Source organism: Narcine bancroftii, chromosome 7 (assembly GCF_036971445.1).
Source record: "Narcine bancroftii isolate sNarBan1 chromosome 7, sNarBan1.hap1, whole genome shotgun sequence".
Classification (NCBI taxonomy): domain Eukaryota; kingdom Metazoa; phylum Chordata; class Chondrichthyes; order Torpediniformes; family Narcinidae; genus Narcine; species Narcine bancroftii.
The window spans coordinates 11,698,086-11,716,296 of NC_091475.1; the positions used below are offsets into that span (position 1 = coordinate 11,698,086).

Sequence of the window (18,211 nt, forward strand, 5' to 3'; positions counted from 1 at the left end):
CTATCACCACTGGCATCCTCTCCAGCTTCATTTCCCCCTTTATATGCATATCAGTTTTGATAAAGGGCCCAGACCCAATACATCAACCGACCAATTTTACCCACGGATGCCTCTGACCTGCTGAGTCCCTCCAGCAAATCTTTTGTCCTTGCTCAAGACTCCAGTATCTGCAGCTTTTATGTTTCTCTGTGTAACTAATAATGGTCACCCCCACCTGATGTCATTTCATACAAAGAGCCTCCTGTCTTGTCTGTTCGGAACCCTGAAAGGTTGAAAATACAGCAAAGCTTTCTGCCAATCCTTCATCTCACCTGCAATTTCCTTTCCAGAGCCCCTAGAAGATCATGTTACATAGAATGAATTTGAACACGTTCAAATAACTTTATGAATCAATTTATTCACAGCTCCAATGTCATTGATTACATTAATGGCCATGGATCCAGCAGTAACAATTAAATCCATGGTTTCAGCAGGTGAATTTCTCATTGGTACTCAAGCATGTCAGAACCTTGAGTGGGGCATGTTGGAGCAATGTTACAGTCTCAAATAATCATTCATTAATTTTAATACCCCCCCTCCCCCCCACAACATGCATCTCCCAAACTGCTGGGATTAAATGTGCTCCAAAATTCTTCCTTTCCATTTATACAAACAATTCTTCCATTTTACAAGAAATATTTTTATTTTATATAATCATGCAGTAGTTTTAAAATAAACACACAGAAAAATAGAAATAAGTGCAATTGAATTCAACATCCGGAGTCAAATATAACCGGTATCTCCACAAGAGCCAAGATGTATTATGTGGTCTTTTTTCCAGAATCGGAATCAGGATTTATTGTCATGAACAAGTCATGAAATTCGCTGATTTGTGGCATCATTGTAGTGTAAACACATAATATAACCATAAGTATTCTCTGAAAATCTCTCCCACATTTCATTCTGGGGAATTAATGGAGTCTGGTCTTCCTTACACCAGCTTGGAGGTTGTCAAATGTAATTTATGAATTGACTACCAATCAGTGTTATCTGGGATCCCTCCGTTGTGCATGCTTCAGTCAGCAGTTGGGTAACGAACCCACTTATGAACAGCGCTGACAGGTGATTAGTCTTATGTAACTGCCACTTGGGCATTAAGTTTGTAATTTCCAGATCAAAAAGTAAGTTTGCCATCCAGGCTACCGAGAACAATGTAAGACCGCCTTTCTCAACGGGGGCCCAACGGCCCTCCCGAGGGCTGCAGCACATTTAAGTCAAAGCCTTTCTTCATCTTACCTCTCATAACATAAAATGTTTTTTTTTATATATATGCAGTAGATAGGAAAGAATTTAAATTTAGATCTACAGCACAGTAACAGGCCATTTCGGCCCCTGATTCTGTGCCACCCAATTAATCTACACCCCTAGTAGGTTTTGAATGGTGGGAAAAAAATCAGAGCCCCCGGAGAAAATCCACACAGACATGAGAGGATGTAAAAACTCCTTACAGACAGCGTGGGATTTGAATCCAGGTCCGGTCCCGATCGCTGCTGCTATAAAGATGTTGTGCTAACCACTGCCAATTGTGCCACCCTTAAGAAACACAGAAGAAATCAAAACTTGACTGCTTCATGGGGAAGAGGTCAATACACCTTGAGCCAAGTCCCAAGGAGGTCACAGCCAAAAAAGGTTGAGGAAGACATGGTCAAAGCATAGACATGACTGATATTTATAGCTTGGCTCAGTAAAATGCATGTTGTAATCCAGACCTCTTCAAAGATATAACACGATGAATATGGTTGATTTATGCAGGTTTTCCTGTATGATCTTTGATTTGGCAAAATAAACACTGCAGTTGGCTAAATATTGGAATAGCTAATTTGTCGTACAATATCAGATGATTCAATGTTATAGTTCCTGGCTACTTTCTTTAAATAGGTCATTATTCCGAACACCATCAGGCCTATGAGCAGAACTGCACCCAGAACAACTCCCAAAACAATCACAGCCACTCTCCATCCAGGATTTTCAGATCCAGGTATGGCCTGCACCGTGGGAACAGTCTGCGGTCGTATGGGAGCTTCAGTGGTACCAAGGGTTGTACCTGAGATAAAGGAAGAAACCACCAAGAATGGTTATTGAAGCAATCTGTTGCAGGTATTTTCTTTGTTTCTAAGCTACTGCCACAGTAACTCTGAGTTGATATATACGCTTAAAAGCAAGTTGATTCTTTACACCATCATTGAAGAATCAAACAACATATTTTTGCAAGACAGGAAGGGCCGTTTTCTAATGAGAAACACTTTTTCTTCATGGAGAAAAGTAAGGATAGAATAAGGAAGAATCTAAAATAAATTTGTAAAGTATTCATGAGATAACAACTAATAATCCTAAATGAAATGATTGAAATTGCTGAGTATTTCCATGTTTCTGATTTTCATTGCAGATCTCCCATATCTGTGGATTCTAATACTTTAATGAATAAGTAGATTATATTTGTTTTTTAACATTTTCATGACAGAAAGCTGCAAAAGCAAGGAGTTCTGAGGTCTCCAGGCTTTCCCATGAGGAAATGATAAAGGTTGACTTCAACAATATTCAGAGTGAAGAATCAGGGTCAAAAATGGAACAGTGTCATAGAGATGGGACCCTTGATCCATAGAGTGAAGCACAAAAGTCTGACAATGCCATGATTGTAGTAAAAACACACAGTAAACGTGAGAGGAACTTGGCCTGTCTCACAGCACAGCGGCCCTAAGAGGTAAAGATGTATTACCAATGTTTCAGGTCTGAGCCCTTCGAGGTATAAGCAGGAAGGCATCTGAATAAAGACTGAAGGGGTGGAGTCCAGACCAACAGAGGGTATTGGATAAGATGAGTGGAGAAGTGATCATTGCCTTTTTGGCTCTGTAAAAGGAGACAGAGGGAAGAGATAGACAGAGCTGGGGAGGTGGGGGTGGGGGAGGCAACAGGGAGAAGAATAAAGGGAGGGGGATTAACGGAAACTGGACAAGTCAACATTCATGGCATCTGGTTGGAGGGTGCCCAGACAGAAGATGAGGCGTTGTTCCTCCAAATTGCAGGTGGTCTCAGTCTGACAGTGCACGAGTCCATGGACTGATGTGTCAGCAAAGGGAATGGGACAGGGAATTGAAATGGATGGCCACTGGGAGATCCATGCTATCTATAGTCCAAGAAAATATCAAGGACCATTTACCCTTATCCTGCTCCAATTCCATTTTACTGTTCCAAATCCAACCTATCCAGATTTTTACCATTCACGTACCTACTGGGGATAAATTTACAGTTGGTAATTAGCCTGCACATCTGCACACCTTTAGAATGTAGGAGAGAACTGCATCAATTGGAGGAAACCCACATGGGGACAGGGAGTATGTGCAGACTCTTCACCGTCAGCACCAAAGGACAGGCTTCCTCCCGGGTGGCTGAAGCTCGAAGGCTGTCACTGTGCCACATTTTGAAGTAATACAACAAATTTCCCAGAGCCACTAAACGGACAATTGACTGAATTAATAAAATCATGGAAATATTTCAAACACTTGCCTGTTATGGTGACAGAACTGTTAGGATCAAGTTGTCTAACCGCATCACCGACAGCCCTTTGCAATGTGGAGGCATTGACCGTTGAGTTGCTGTTCATGACGGCCATAAAGTTTACTTGCACACTTCCATTTTGAAAGCCAACGATGAAGATATTAAAACTAAGATCATTGAGCTTGTTACGTGTTACTGATGCAACCTGAAAGCAAAGCACAGATATTGATTCATTGCCTATAAAAATCTTTCCGATAAGATGCAGGAACAGAGATGGTTCAATCAGCCTCTCAAACCTTCACTCATGGCTGTTCCAGTCATTAACTCAACACTATTTTCCATTCCCTCCTCATACTCTTTCCCACCCTTAATTACAAGGTACATTTCTGTTCGTCTCTGATTTTTCAATGGTTCCATCACCACTGGAATGGAGAATTCCACAATGTTGCTGGGAGCAGGGATTAAACCTCATTTCCATTTTAAATTGCTGACCCATTATTCTGAAATGAGGCTTCCCCCATTCTAAGCATCTCCAGCAGGGAGGGCATTCCCTTGGCATCCATCCAACCTCTCAGCATCTCTTATAAAGCGTCCTTTCTCAGCGGAGGCCCTTTGGTTCCCCTGGGGGCCAGAACAAATTTAAGTTTAAAAACCTTGTTTTCACCTCACGTGACCTAAATATTTTTAATGTATTTTTTTGTAGTCGGCAGGTGAAAAGTACAGAAGAAACCAAAATTTGACTGCTTCACAGGGAAGGGGGCCCATAAACCTTGGGCAAAATCTGAAGGGGGTCATAGCCAAAAAAAAAGGCTGAGAATGGCTGCTGTAAAGTATAAGCCCAACCTACCTAAACCTTTGCCCCTTCACCTCAGTAATCAACCTAATCAATCTTTTACTGAACCAAATATCTCCTTTCTTAAATGTGGATAGTTTCAAAGACAGTTTCTTCCCCACAGCATCCAGGCTCCTGAATGAACCTTTTAATAGTGTTCCGGTGGTGCCGTGCTACAGACTAATTGATCTTTCACTGCAATACTACGTACTGTGCTCTCGCTCATCTACTTTGTGTAGCTGTCCATGTTCGAGTTGACTTGCTGGACTTTTTGCAGAACACATCCTTCTCAATTATACCTGGTGCAATTTGACAATAACCTTGAACTTGGATATCAAGACTGTAGCCTATTGCTCCAGGAGATCAAGACTGTAGCCTATTGCTCCAGGAGATCAAGACTGTAGCCTATTGCTCCAGGAGATCAAGACTGTAGCCTATTGCTCCAGGAGATCAAGACTGTAGCCTATTGCTCCAGGAGATCAAGACTGTAGCCTATTGCTCCAGGAGATCAAGACTGTAGCCTATTGCTCCAGGAGATCAAGACTGTAGCCTATTGCTCCAGGAGATCAAGACTGTAGCCTATTGCTCCAGGAGATCAAGACTGTAGCCTATTGCTCCAGGAGATCAAGACTGTAGCCTATTGCTCCAGGAGATCAAGACTGTAGCCTATTGCTCCAGGAGATCAAGACTGTAGCCTATTGCTCCAGGAGATCAAGACTGTAGCCTATTGCTCCAGGAGATCAAGACTGTAGCCTATTGCTCCAGGAGATCAAGACTGTAGCCTATTGCTCCAGGAGATCAAGACTGTAGCCTATTGCTCCAGGAGATCAAGACTGTAGCCTATTGCTCCATGTACAGTCTCTTCAGTAAAGTTGCATCAAGAAGTCCCTCCCTTTAAATTTCATGCCACTAATCATTGTATCTGGGTGACAACCCTAAATTCCATTATACAGGAAAAATCCCTGCTGGAATTCAGGCAACTGGCAACCTCAAGCAAGTGGCCAAAAAAAATGCAGAAAGTAAATGGGTAAAAAAATACAGAAGTTTAAAATTGGCACCATTAGGTCACCAATCACACAACATGCAATTTCAAGCAAATGGAAAATTCACTTATCTGGCATCTACCAATTCCTGTTTGTGCTGGATACCAGGGATTTTACTGTGCTGGGATTCCCACACCATTTCCCTCCACCCCTGCAACCAGACCCCTTTGTGCAGGAATATTCTGTTGTTTTTACCCTGTTTGAACAAGTTTGATCTTTAATTCTTCTTTCCAAAGTGGATAACTTCACATTTTCACACATCATATTCCATCTGTCAACATTTTCCCAACAATGTAACCTAAACGTGCTCCTTTACTGGCATTTTGTCACCCACACAATTTGATAACGATGTTATTCAATCCCTTAATCCAAATCATTAATACAGATCCTAAACAGCTGAGGGAAGCATTTCTCCACTTGTTAATAATTCCCAATCGGTAGTGATCCATCTATCCCAGCACTCTTTCTCTGCCAGCTACGTATCATTCTGTGGCACTTTGTCAAGTCTGGCTGGTTGCATCACTGCCTGGTATGGAGGTGCCAAAGCTCAGGACAAGAATAAACTCCAGAGGGTTGTAAGCTCGGCCTGTGGCATCACAGGCATCAGACTTCACTCCATCGAGAACATCTACATGAGGTGGTGTCTTAAAAAATCAACCTCTATCCTCAAAGACCCCCACCACTGCCCTCTTCACTCAGCTACCATCAGGGGATAAAGGTACAGGAGCCTAAAGACGAGCACCCAGCGGCACAAGGACAGCTTCTTCCCCGCTGCATCAGATTCCTGAATAATCAATGAACCAAAGACACTGCCTTACTTTTTGTGGACTATTATTGTTATCTTTTTATAGTAACGTTGTAAGATTGTTATAATATGTACGGTGGCTCTATGACGTTGCTGCCAAACACTGAATTTTAGGAAAATAAAGTTCTGATTCTGATGTGTGTTTGCACCGAGGACCGGAGAACGTTGTTTCATCACGTGGTACTCAATGGGTGCTAGGGATTTAATTTAGCAAAACAAATGAGGGATAAAAATATTAGTGACAAATGAAATTATCAGATTGTTATAAAAAATTGATTGGTCCACTCATGTTTTGGAGAAATTGTTGTCTTTCACCATTCTGGTAAAATATGACCTAGAATCTACAGCACTCTACTTGATTCCTACTGAGCTATAAATTCGCTTTTAAGTTAGGTTAAAGAGAAAATGAATCCAAACGAAGTTGGAGGCCATGTGCAAGAGTGAAGAAGACAACGGGAAATTGGGATGATGGAATTGCTCTCCAGGGATCTGGCATGGATCTAATGGGCTGAATGCTCTCCCTATTATTATGAAAGCACTAAACCACCTTATTAGTTGGAAAGACTGGAATATTAATTTAATCTGTATAACAAAGCAAATAGAAATGTAGTTTTGCTTACTGTATTTATAAAATTGGCAGATAAATTCCTGTATGCTTCACTGCCAGGGTTTTTCAAATCATTGGTGAACTCTTTGGATCTCAGCGTTGCTTTCATTCTATATGCTATTTGATCTGTAGAAACAATAACAAACCATCAACTGAATTGCTGGTTTCTGGACTGGAAACTGAATTGAAGCTACTGGGCTAAATCGTGTGGGTGTTCGATCATTTCCACACATGGATGTCCCAGACTTGGATAGCACCTCTGAACGTTCTGGAAGATGCTGGCACTTCTGTCATTCCAAGCATCGAAGATTCCAAAAGACGTAAGATTCCAAGAGAGCAACTTCAAATTTCTGGGTGTCACTATCTCAGAGGATCTGTCTTGGACCCTTCCTATAAATACTAATACCAACAAAGCACAACAGTGCCTCTACTTTGCCCGGAATCTGCAGAGATTCCGTACATCATTGGGAACCCTGGCAAATTTTGACAGATGTACGGTGGAAAGTGCGCTAGCTGCATCACGGCTTGGTATGGGAGCACCTCTGAGCAAAAGATGTTGGAGAAATAGTGGACTCAGCTCAGTACGTCACAGGTAAAACTTTCCCCACCACTGATAATATCTTTATGGAACGTTGCTGTCAGAGAGCAGCATCAATTATCAAGGAACCACACCACCCAGGACATGCTCTGTTCCTGTCATTGCCATCAGGAAGGAGTACAGATGCCACAGGACTCGTACCACCAGGCTCAGGAATAGTTACTGCCCTTCAACTATTAGATTGTTGAACAATAGGGGATAACTATACTCATTTATAGACGCGTTTATGGACTCATAAGCTCATTGTTTATTACTGTGTATTTTTATTGACATCTGCATTGCACAGTTTGTTTACCGTTACTGAAATTGCGATGGCTGACAGAATAAAGAATCTCAGGATTGAATATGATGTCATGCATATATTTCAGACAATAAATTTAAACTTTGTCAGAAACTGGAGCACCCTTCGCAAACCCACGCAGACATGGGGAGAACGTCCAAACTCCTTATGAACAGCGCTGGATTCGAACTCTGGTCGCTGGCGCTGTAACAGCGTTGCGCTAACCGTGCCACAATTTTAAGGCTGCTGTGGCTTTGTAGTGTTTGCACTCTTTGTTATAAGCAACGAGGAGCATTTATATAAACAACTGGAATGGGAGTGCATCAGGAATATACCACGGAAAGTCTGGTGATGGGGGTAAACGATACTTACTTCGGCAGTCAATGTCTGGAGTTACCAAGCAGTCAGACAAAATACAGATATCAGTCATTTTGACAAAGCATGCATTAGGATCTGTGGATAAAATGTAAAAGTAATTTTTAAGCAAGGATTCTATTCAAGGTTATTGATTAAAAAGAGTACGATGAGGCTGTTTTGTTATCTAAAAAAAATTTCAGCCTTCCAAAATAATGGGAACCAAGTGAGTGATAGGGTACATACATACGCCCAATCTAACTTAAGGACTTAACCAGAGTATTTAGACGTGCAGCAGGGTAACGTGCAGTCCTTGTCTGACGCCCAATTAACCTACACTCCCAGTAAATTTTGAACAGTGGGAGGAAACTGGAGCCCTTGGGGAAAATCCTCGCAGACATGGGGAGAATGTACAAACTCCTTACAGGGATTCAAATTGATGTCCCTATCTGGGGTGCTGCAATGGTGTTGCACTCACCACTATGCCAGCCCCCTCACAATGATGCATTCTGGCCTGATCCTATGTACAGAGATGAGTGTGAAAGGAATTGGTGAGAATTAGCATTAGTAGTGAAATGGTACTAGGGAAGGGAAGGGGGGTGGGGGGCAGAGCTGAGGCATCCAATGAAGCGATGAAGCAGTCTGCGTCCAGTCTCTCCGATGTAAGGGAGACCACACCTAGAGCACTGGATACAGCAGACGACCCCCGCAGACACACAAGTGATTTGTTGCCTTGCCTGGAAGGATTGCTCCGGTGTCCTGAATGGTGGTGAGAAAGGCAGCTTGGGCACAAGTGCAGCACCTCCTGCAAAGGGGACGATTAGTGGGAAGGGAGGAGTGGACAAGGGAGTCACAGAGGGAACGGTCTTAGCAAAAGGCGGAGAGGAGAGGGGCCCGAAACCCTTTAGGGGTGTGTGTGTGTGGAAACAAACTGCTCAGGAATTTCTTCACTGGGCTGGAGATGCTGCAACCCCAAACCATTGATTTATTGTAGCCTGCTGCAAGTCTCAGCCCACCCCATTTTGAGCATTTCTCAGTCCCGGGTCAAATGTTACCTCTGCATTGTGTTCCTGGGTTTGCTGGATTGGTCTCTATAATTTGTGGGAAACAGCTGCACGAAAAATTGCCTGGATCATTGGTGCAGGCAGCCAAATCAGAGCAGGTGTTGTTGCCTGACTGACACTCGTCAATATCTGGAACAAGAATTAGATATAAGCAACCACGAGGAGCAACATTCGCCTTCACGCAGTGTTAAAGTGAGATTACCTACCTTCACACATTCGTCCTGGAACACTGGGACTTGTGTCCATAAACCCAGCATTGCACCGACAGTTATAGGTGGCATTCAGTCTGATACAAGTTCCGTTAGCTGAACAGTCGTTCAGTGTGGGCTGACAGCTGTCTCTCTCTGTAATGTCAAAGACAGCGAAGCATATAGGCTTTTTAAAAATATTTTTAAATAGGGTTTTTCTCCTTTTTTATCATTAACATGGATTACCGTTTTTTACTATCTGTCATTTTAATTTACTTTTACCTAAACTTCAGATCATATGTATCCATGTATTTGATATTATTTTCTCTAAAACCAATAAAAAGATTGAAAAAAGGAGAGAGAAGCGTGAGAAAATGAATTTGATTGGAAACAAGACTCAACAGAGACGTGGAAACATTTCTCTAGTAAGAAGGTCCTGAGTCTGTGGAATGTTGCCCCAGGGGGCTGTGGAAGGGAGATCCTTAGGTGTATTTCAAGCAGAGATTGACAGAAGGCCAGGGAGTGAGGTTGTATGGGAGCATGGATCAGCTCATGATAGAATTGCAGAGCAGACACAATAGCTAATGGGCCTACTTCTGGTCTGGGATCTTGTGATTGTGCACCAGGATCAGCTTCCTGGAATCTGATGACTTAAGTCGAAGTAATCTTGCTTCTGGACAGGAGGTGACAAGAAATTGAACACTTTTGGACTTGCCCTGCAGATTAAGTCCTCTCCAATGGGAAGCTTTTTGGAGCTGAGAATGACTATAATGAGGAAGATTGGGAAGAGGGTTCCCATGCAAAGGACAATTTTATTTAATTCACTGCATATTTCTACCTGCCTTTAAATTTACCTGGACTGTTTCTAACACCTCTTTCTTCTTCTTCAAAGTCTGTTTCCACTTCAGGGGACAAATTATCCACTGATATCAACAGCCAACCAACTAACTCTCAGAGCTACCTGGATTATACCTCTGCCCATTCTGTCCCTTGTAAGGACCCCATCCCTTCCTTACAGTTCCTCTGTCTGCCGCATTTCTTTCCAGGATGTGCTCCAGGACATCGGAAATAGCCTCTTTCTTTAATAAATATGGATTCCTTCTTACTTTTACTGATAAGGCCCACACCCCTATCTCCTCCATTTCTCATATGGAGAAGGTGGGCCTTTCCCTATCTCTTTCTCCCCCCCACCCCCCGGCAGCATCTAGGCACTCTGGTTTCTTCCTATCATTGAAAACATCCCGGGGGTGTCTGTCAGTTGAGTGTAATTGGATAGCACAGGCTCATGGGCCAAAAGGGCCTGTTACCGTGCTGTATGTCTAAATTTAAAACAAAAATTAAACAGAATGGACAGAAATTCAGAGGAGAAGATTGTATAGTCATTTTATAGACTTTGTACATAAATTCTAACATTTTATATACTGTTGATTTGCTTCCAAAGGCCTTACCTGTTAAAGTTGTATTTTCAAGATCTATTTCAAGCATTTCACTTGTCTCTAAAGAACGGCCAAATGTAGCTTTAACTTCAGATATAGAGACATTCTCTTCTGCTCCATATACAATGTCAAAATCTATAATCACGCTCCCTGGCAAAATACTGATTATATTGATAAATAATTCTTTGAGGGCAATTAGGATTTTGATCTTTGGTTCGAGTCTGCTGACCAACTGAAAGAAACCAAAACAAAATCTGTTATTGGCGTCTTAATTTGGATATTTTTTTCGTATCTTACCCCCAATCTTAACTTTCCTGTTTCTGCCTTTTGTGAATTGTTTCGGACAGACCTGGCAAAACTAGAAATGGTATTTACAGGGTTGACTGGGCAAGTGATGCCTTTGATAAGTCTGAATGCAGTGTCCAAATCGGTCACTCTTGACCCATCAAATTTTATTCCTGCACTGTTTACTTAAAGCAATTTAACAAACTTGAGTGACTAGCAAGAACTCTTCAATGGGTAATGAACTGTTAACAAAGTGTGTGTGGCAATATCAATAACTCCAGTGACTAGAAGTTACCTGACTGATAGGCTTTTATTACCGTAAACTGGTGGCGCATCTCACGTTGTTGACCCGAGCTTGTCCTGGGGGAGGGGTTATGGCTTTGCTGCCTTTATTAGGGGAATCTGGGGGGGGGAACCCTCAGGTACAATCAGCAAGGGGCAGGCCAGCCATACACATCCAAACAGTATTCACAGGGGCTCCACCATGGTGTGCAAGGTCAGGAAACAGATTTCCTTCACTAGTGATCCAAATGGAATTTTAATCAGTTCATTATTTTCTGGAAGTAAAAATGAAAACGTTTTACTCCAACCACGTGCAGGCACTGTGATTGAAACAAATACACAATGCTGAAGAAACTTACCAGCTCAAACTGTGTACTTTGCAGAGCATAGATAAAGATACATCACCAACATTTTGGGCTTGAGCCCTTTATCAAGGGGTGAGCAAAATGTAGGCAGGTGTCTGGGAAAAAAACTGGGGTGGGGGGTGGGGCAGGGGAGGAGCACTGTCCCTCAGGCAGGAAGTAATGAGGATAAGGGAGGGCACACCAGAAAATGGGGGGGAGGCAGGGATGGTTCAGTGAATGGATAGGGGGTAGAGGACTGGGGGAATGAAATGGGAGAGAGAAGAGGGAGTAGGCTAGCAGAAACCAGAGAAGTCAATATTGATGCCAGAGTGGCCAGATGGAAAATTAAGTGTTGCTCCTCCAATTTATGGGTGGTCTTGGTTGGACAATACATGAGCCATGGACAAACGTGTCAATTCAGGTGTGAGGCACAGAATTGAAATGGTTGGACACTAGGAGATCCCTGACACGATGCAAGCAGAGTGAAGGTGCTCAGTTAAGCCATCTCCCAGTCTGCATCCAGTCTCTCTCATGTAGAGAAGGCCACAACGGAACTCCAGTATAGAGAAGGCCACAACGGGATTCCGACGTAGAGAAGGCCACAGTGGGACTCCAATATAGAGAAAGGCACAACAGGAAAATATTTTCTTGCTCACCTATTGCTGAATCTTTCCCTTTTTTAAAGAAAATATTTCAAACCCTCAGGATTTGAATTTCCCCCTGATAGTCCACTGTCAGCCACACTGCCTCTCTCCAGGGTGGCTGTTCTGTTGTTTTGCTACATGAATTCAAATACATAAATACACAAATTTTAATTTCAATATTTCCAAATACAAATGCAAATGAATCGCCAATACTTACATCATCAATGAAGAATTTTACGAATTCTTTAAATTCAGGACTCTCCTGCTCTCTATATGCTGGTATAAAATTCCTGTTTGTAATTCTTGTTCTTGCATTCAATACATTGGATGCTTCAGAGAGTGAAAATGAGGAATAAATATTTATTAAAAATAGAATAGTACATTTCCAGTTTCCTTAATGTACAATAATAGGCATTCCTGGAGTCAGTAAAAAAAAAAGGGGGAAAAGCCATGATCATGAAATAGTTTGGAGAGGTTTGGTATAACTTCGGAAATCATTTCATCTTTCTACAGATGTGTGCTGACTGACTGTATCATGGTCTGGTACAAGGACACCAATACCCCTGAGTGTAAAGCCCTGTAAAAGGTAGTGGACACAGCCCAGGATATCACAGGCAAAATCCTCCCTACCATCAAGGAAATGTACTGGGAACACTGCCGCTGGAGAGCAACACTAATCCTCAAAGATCTACACCACCCAGCACTCACTCTTTCCACCAGGAAAGCGGTATGGGTGTCACAAGACTCACACCACCAGGTTCAGGAACAGCTGCTACCCCTCCACCATCAGACTCCTCAATGACAAACTCAATCAGGGATTCATTTAGACTCTTACTTGTGCATGTTATTGATTTTTTTTTCTGTCTCTATTGCACAGTCAGTTCTTTACATTTCTTTATTTGCTTACATGTGTACATTGTGTACTGTGTTTTTTTTGCACTACCAATAAGTGGTAATTCTGCTGCACCCGCAGGAAAAAGAATCTCAGGGTTATATGTGATGTGACGTCAATACTCTGATAATAAATCTGAAATCTGCTAGACATGTAAGAGCAATGAACAAATGTACTGAAATTCTTGCTTGATGGCTACACAAATACAGGCAAACAGTAAGTAGGAATTAAATTTCCACACAAAAATGTGTAATGAAAATATGCCAAATATGTGCGGACTCAAAGGGCCGACATGGCCTGTTTCTGCTCTATAAACGGTTATATGGTTAAATGTGGCTGCCATAGAAGAATGAAATGGACACTGAAATGCTTGTTCTGGAGAGCACAGCACAATGCGGAAGGTGCGGCTGCTTTCAAATGATGTGAGGTCTCTCGAAGCCTTGGGAAATGTAATGAGTTATACAGTACAGTACGTGCTCCCTGTGAAAGGCGATGGGAATGCTGTTGGAATTGGGATAGTGAAATGTGTGGAATGAAATTAATGATGGTGGTGGGAAGTTTAAGTGTGCGAGTTAAGTTTTTTTTCACCGGGGCAGACTACCAACCATAGTGGTGGAAGCAAACACGAAAGAAGCTTCTAGATACAGAGGGAAGAGAGGATATGTATCATGTGCAAGCAGCAGTGTTTTGGTTTAATTTGGGGTCATTTTTACACAAACGTGCTGAAGGGCCTATTTGTTGCACTGTTCAACGTTCTATGTAAATCTATTCCTGCACCTCCCCCACCCCCCCCCCCCCCTACTTCAGAGGTATTTCCAAATTCTCTATGGCATCACTAATCTTCCTCTGTCACTTCACTTTAATGCACCTAATCACAATTTTCATCCTCTTTGATCCGGTCCACCCATCTACAGTGCGTGAGATGGTGAAGCACACCATCGTCTCGGCTCGGTTTCAAAATTATTAAGAATTCCCCTCATTAAACTTGAAACTGGATTATCTGCTGCGTGGCCACTATTTCTATTCTACATGGACATACATAACGATGAGGAGCACAGAATGAGTAAACGCAAGCAGGTTTCATTTCCCCAGCTGAGGTTAGGTGAGATACAAACCAGAGGTCATGAGTTAAGGATGAAAGGTGAAATGTTTAAAGGGACCCGTCCACAACAGAGAGTGATGAGAGTGTGGAATGAACTGCCAAGTGAAGTGCTGAATGTGGTCTCAATTTTGACATTTAAGAAAAATTTGGGTAGCTACATGGATGGAGGGATAAGGTCTGAGTGCAGGTAATTGGGAGTAGGCAAAATAATACTTCAGCACAGACGAGATGGGTCCATGAAGTCTGTGCTGTTCTATGATTGCCATTTGAGTTCCTCGAAAACTTCATATAAAATATTTTTTAAATGCTGGAAACAAGTCCATCAGCAAATTGAAACAGAGTTATAGTTTTGGTTCCTTGTGAATCTCTATTGCAGTGTTTCTCAACCTTTTTTTACCCCCACTCCCGTACCACCACTTACTAACCACATAGGATGCAGTCGGTGCTCTGTGATTAGTAAGGGATTACTTAAGGTGGTATGGGAGTGAGAAAAAATAAATGGTTGAGAACCACCGGTCTATTGGAAATATTTGTCAGGTTTAGTTAACAAACCACTATTATCTCAAGACTTACGTGTTATGACTGTGACTTGGATGGAGAATTGCTGCTTACAAGTTGTCACTGATACCACGACTTGATATTTGACATTGGGTAATAGTTTTCTGAATACAGCCTTTTTCACCTCTGTTATCAAAGTGCTTTTAACCTTCGTTCCAGACAAAGTGACTTCATAACGAGCCTTGGCATTTACTGACGTGATCCAGGAAATTGAAATCTCTGTACTTTTCACACTGATCAAATTTATACGGGTGATCTTCACGGGTTCTGTAAATGAAAGACATTTTTTATTAAGAGTGACCAAATGTGAATTTTGAAATTTATAAGTAAATGTTGCACTACAACAGGCCTCTGAGAAATCCTTAAAACGTTCCCCATTTCTGTGCTTCTGAAGTGGCTGGAGGCAAGTGTGGTAAACATTTTTTGCCCAGTTGCAGATTCTGTGAACAGAATGGGCAGCAAAAATAGCAACATGAGAACTCCAGGATCAACTACCGATATACCATCATTAGGTTTGCTTCATATCAACGAGACGTCAGTCTAATGCCTCATCTGAAGGGTCTCGCTTGTTATTTTGCAGCATGTAAAGAGGGGAATTTGAGTGAACTGATGCACAAATTCGAGAGTCAGTGCTCTGTATGTTCCTAATCACCCTGATTATCAAAAGGAGTTGAGTGGTTGTATTCACAGGAATTTGAAAGATGAAGGAATGATTTGCTGTTTTTAAGATACAGTAAAACCCCAGGTATCTGGCACCTATAGGGATTGGTAGATGTCGGATAAGTGAATTTTCCAGTTGCTTGAATTTGGGTGTTGCATGATAGGCAAACTAACCACTAGGGGGCTCCAATTTTAAGCGTTCATACTTTTTACCTATTTGTTTTCTGGATTTTTTTTTGCTTGAGGCTACCAGTTGCTTGAATTCCAGATAACAGGGATTTTACTGCATTAAGACAAAAGTGATATTAGCGTCATACATAGGGTGCACAACCAGTACCATTTTCCTTGGGTAGCAATGGCTCAAACCAGAGGACACCTGTTTGAGGGAGAAAAGTTCAGGAGAAACGTCAGGGATAAGATTTTTTTTAACATAAGCTATGGAGGGGGCTGGAATGCATTGCTGGAGGTGCTGGTGGAGGATAGTTCAATCGGGATATTTATAAGATTCTTAAATGGGCACAGGTATGTTAGAAAAATAGTGTTCCTGGCTGTAAGGTTGGGAAGAGTTCGATGAATAAAGGAATAGGTTTACGTAGGTCAGCACAGCATGATGGATGCTGTGCTGATGCGATCCATGTTCTACAAACCTGAATTATTTACCATCTTTAGACTGTGGAGAACCAGGTCACATAGGTTAATTGGGGTAATTGAGCAGCAGGGGAACGTGAGCCAGAAGGGCCTGTTGCTGTGCTAAAAATGTATAAATTTAAATTTAAGAAGCGCCTGTGGGAAGAGAAGCAGCCAACATTCTAGGCTTGAGAACCTTCCTGGGAAAAGGAGAAATACAAGTTGGTTTTCAGCGGGTGTGAAGTTCAGGGGGGGCAATCTCAAAATGCTATTGGGAGCAAGTTGCTGAACCTGCCCAGCAGATCAGATCACACAAATAGAACAAGAAAAAGTGAAGCAACGTGATAGAAAATCAGAAAGGGAAAAGATCAGGAAGCATCTCATAATGCCTTTGCTACGTACAAATTTAGATTGTCACTCCAACACTGTGTCGTGTAAATGCACCCTTGCCCTTCCACCTTGCTCTGCTGCGTGAATGTTAGTTGACTGTTACTTACCACAAAATGCATCAGATGTAATATTGATGTTGATGGTGGTGCTTGGTCGAGTAGTCGGAGTCGTTATCCTCACTTTTGTTGGCATGGTGGTTACTGTGCTCACGATGGCTGGTGTAACGGTTGTGGCAGGAGTGGTTGATGCCACAGTTGTGGCGGGAGTGATTGGAGTGAAGGGTTTGGAGCCAGTGGTGACGGTAAACAAGGTGGCCATTCCTGTCGCACTTATATCCAGTGCAGTGGTTCTGGTAGTGGTGAATGGTCTAGGTTTTTGTGTATGTGACATAAATGGAGAAGTTGTGGACATGGATGTTGCTGGTGTACTGGTTGATGAGGTCTGCACTGGTGAGAATGATGACGTGGTCTCAGATGGTGCCGATGTTGACGTCATCTCAGCCGGTGCGAATGTTGACGTGGTTTCAGCTGATCCAGTTATTGATGTGGTCACCGTTGGTGCCGATGTTGACGTGATCTCAGCCGGTGCCGATGTAGACGTGGTCTCAGCCGATGCGGATGCTGACGAGATCTCAGCCGGTGCCGATGTTGACGTGGTCTCAGCCGGTGCCGATGTTGACGTGGTTTCAGCTGATCCAGTTATTGACGTGGTCACCGCTGGTGTGGATGTTGAAGTGGTCTCAGCTGGTGCCGATGCTGACATGGTATCAGCGGGAGTGGGTGTTGACGTGGTCACAGCTGGTGAGGATGTTGACGTGGTCTCAGCTGGTGCGGATGTTGAGGTGGTCTCAGCTGGTGCCGATGTTGACGTGGTCTCAGCTGGTGCGGATGTTGAGGTGGTCTCAGCTGGTGCCGATGTTGACGTGGTCTCAGCTGGTGCCGATGTTGACGTGGTCTCAGCTGGTGCCGATGTTGAAGTGGTCTTAGTTGGTGCGGATGTTGAGGTGGTCTCAGCTGGTGCGAATGTTGAGGTGGTCTCAGCTGGTGCGGATGTTGAGGTGGTCTCAGCTGGTGCGGATGTTGAGCTGGTCTCAGCTTGTGCGGATATTGACGTGGACTCAGCTGGTGGCGATGTTGACGTGGTCTCAGCTGGTGCCGATGTTGACGTGGTTTCAACTGGTCTAGTTAATGACGTGGTCTCAGCTGCTGGCAATGTTGAGGTGGTCTCAGCTGGTGCGGATGTTGAAGTGGTCTCAGCTGGTGCCAATGTTGACGTGGTCTCAGCTGGTGCCGATGATGACATGTTCTCAGCTGGTGCCGATGTTGACGTGGTTTCAACTGGTCCAGTTATTGACGTGGTCACAGTTGGTGCGGATGTTGAGGTGGTCTCAGTTGGTGTGGAAGTTGAGGTGGTCTCAGCTTGAGCGAATGTTGATGTGGTGTCAGATGGTGCCGATGTTGACGTGGTCTCAGCTGGTGCGGATGTTGAGATGGTCTCAGCTGGTGCGGAGGTTGAGGTGGTCTCAGCTGGTGCGGATGTTGAGGTGGTCTCAGCTGGTGCGGATGTTGAAGTGGTCTCAGCTGGTGCGGATGTTGAGGTGGTCTCAGCTGGTGCGGATGTTGAGGTGGTCTCAGCTGGTGCGGATGTTGAGGTGGTCTTTGCTGGTGAGAATGTTGACGTGGAGTC

The 18,211-nt window shown here is 43.2% G+C and overlaps 1 protein-coding gene across 1 annotated transcript; it reads right to left on the minus strand.

The window, feature by feature from the left end:
• Positions 1-377: 377 nt before the first annotated feature.
• umodl1 (uromodulin-like 1) lies at positions 378-17,827 on the minus strand. Its single transcript, XM_069892348.1, has 10 exons — positions 16,633-17,827; positions 14,864-15,115; positions 12,514-12,626; positions 10,754-10,973; positions 9,324-9,461; positions 9,109-9,246; positions 8,072-8,152; positions 6,835-6,947; positions 3,544-3,739; positions 378-2,083 (listed from the first exon to the last, which is right to left on the minus strand). The coding sequence occupies exons 1-10, from the start codon at positions 17,825-17,827 to the stop codon at positions 1,839-1,841; spliced, it is 2,691 nt and encodes an 896-aa protein (XP_069748449.1). The 3' UTR covers positions 378-1,838.
• Positions 17,828-18,211: the final 384 nt, after the last annotated feature.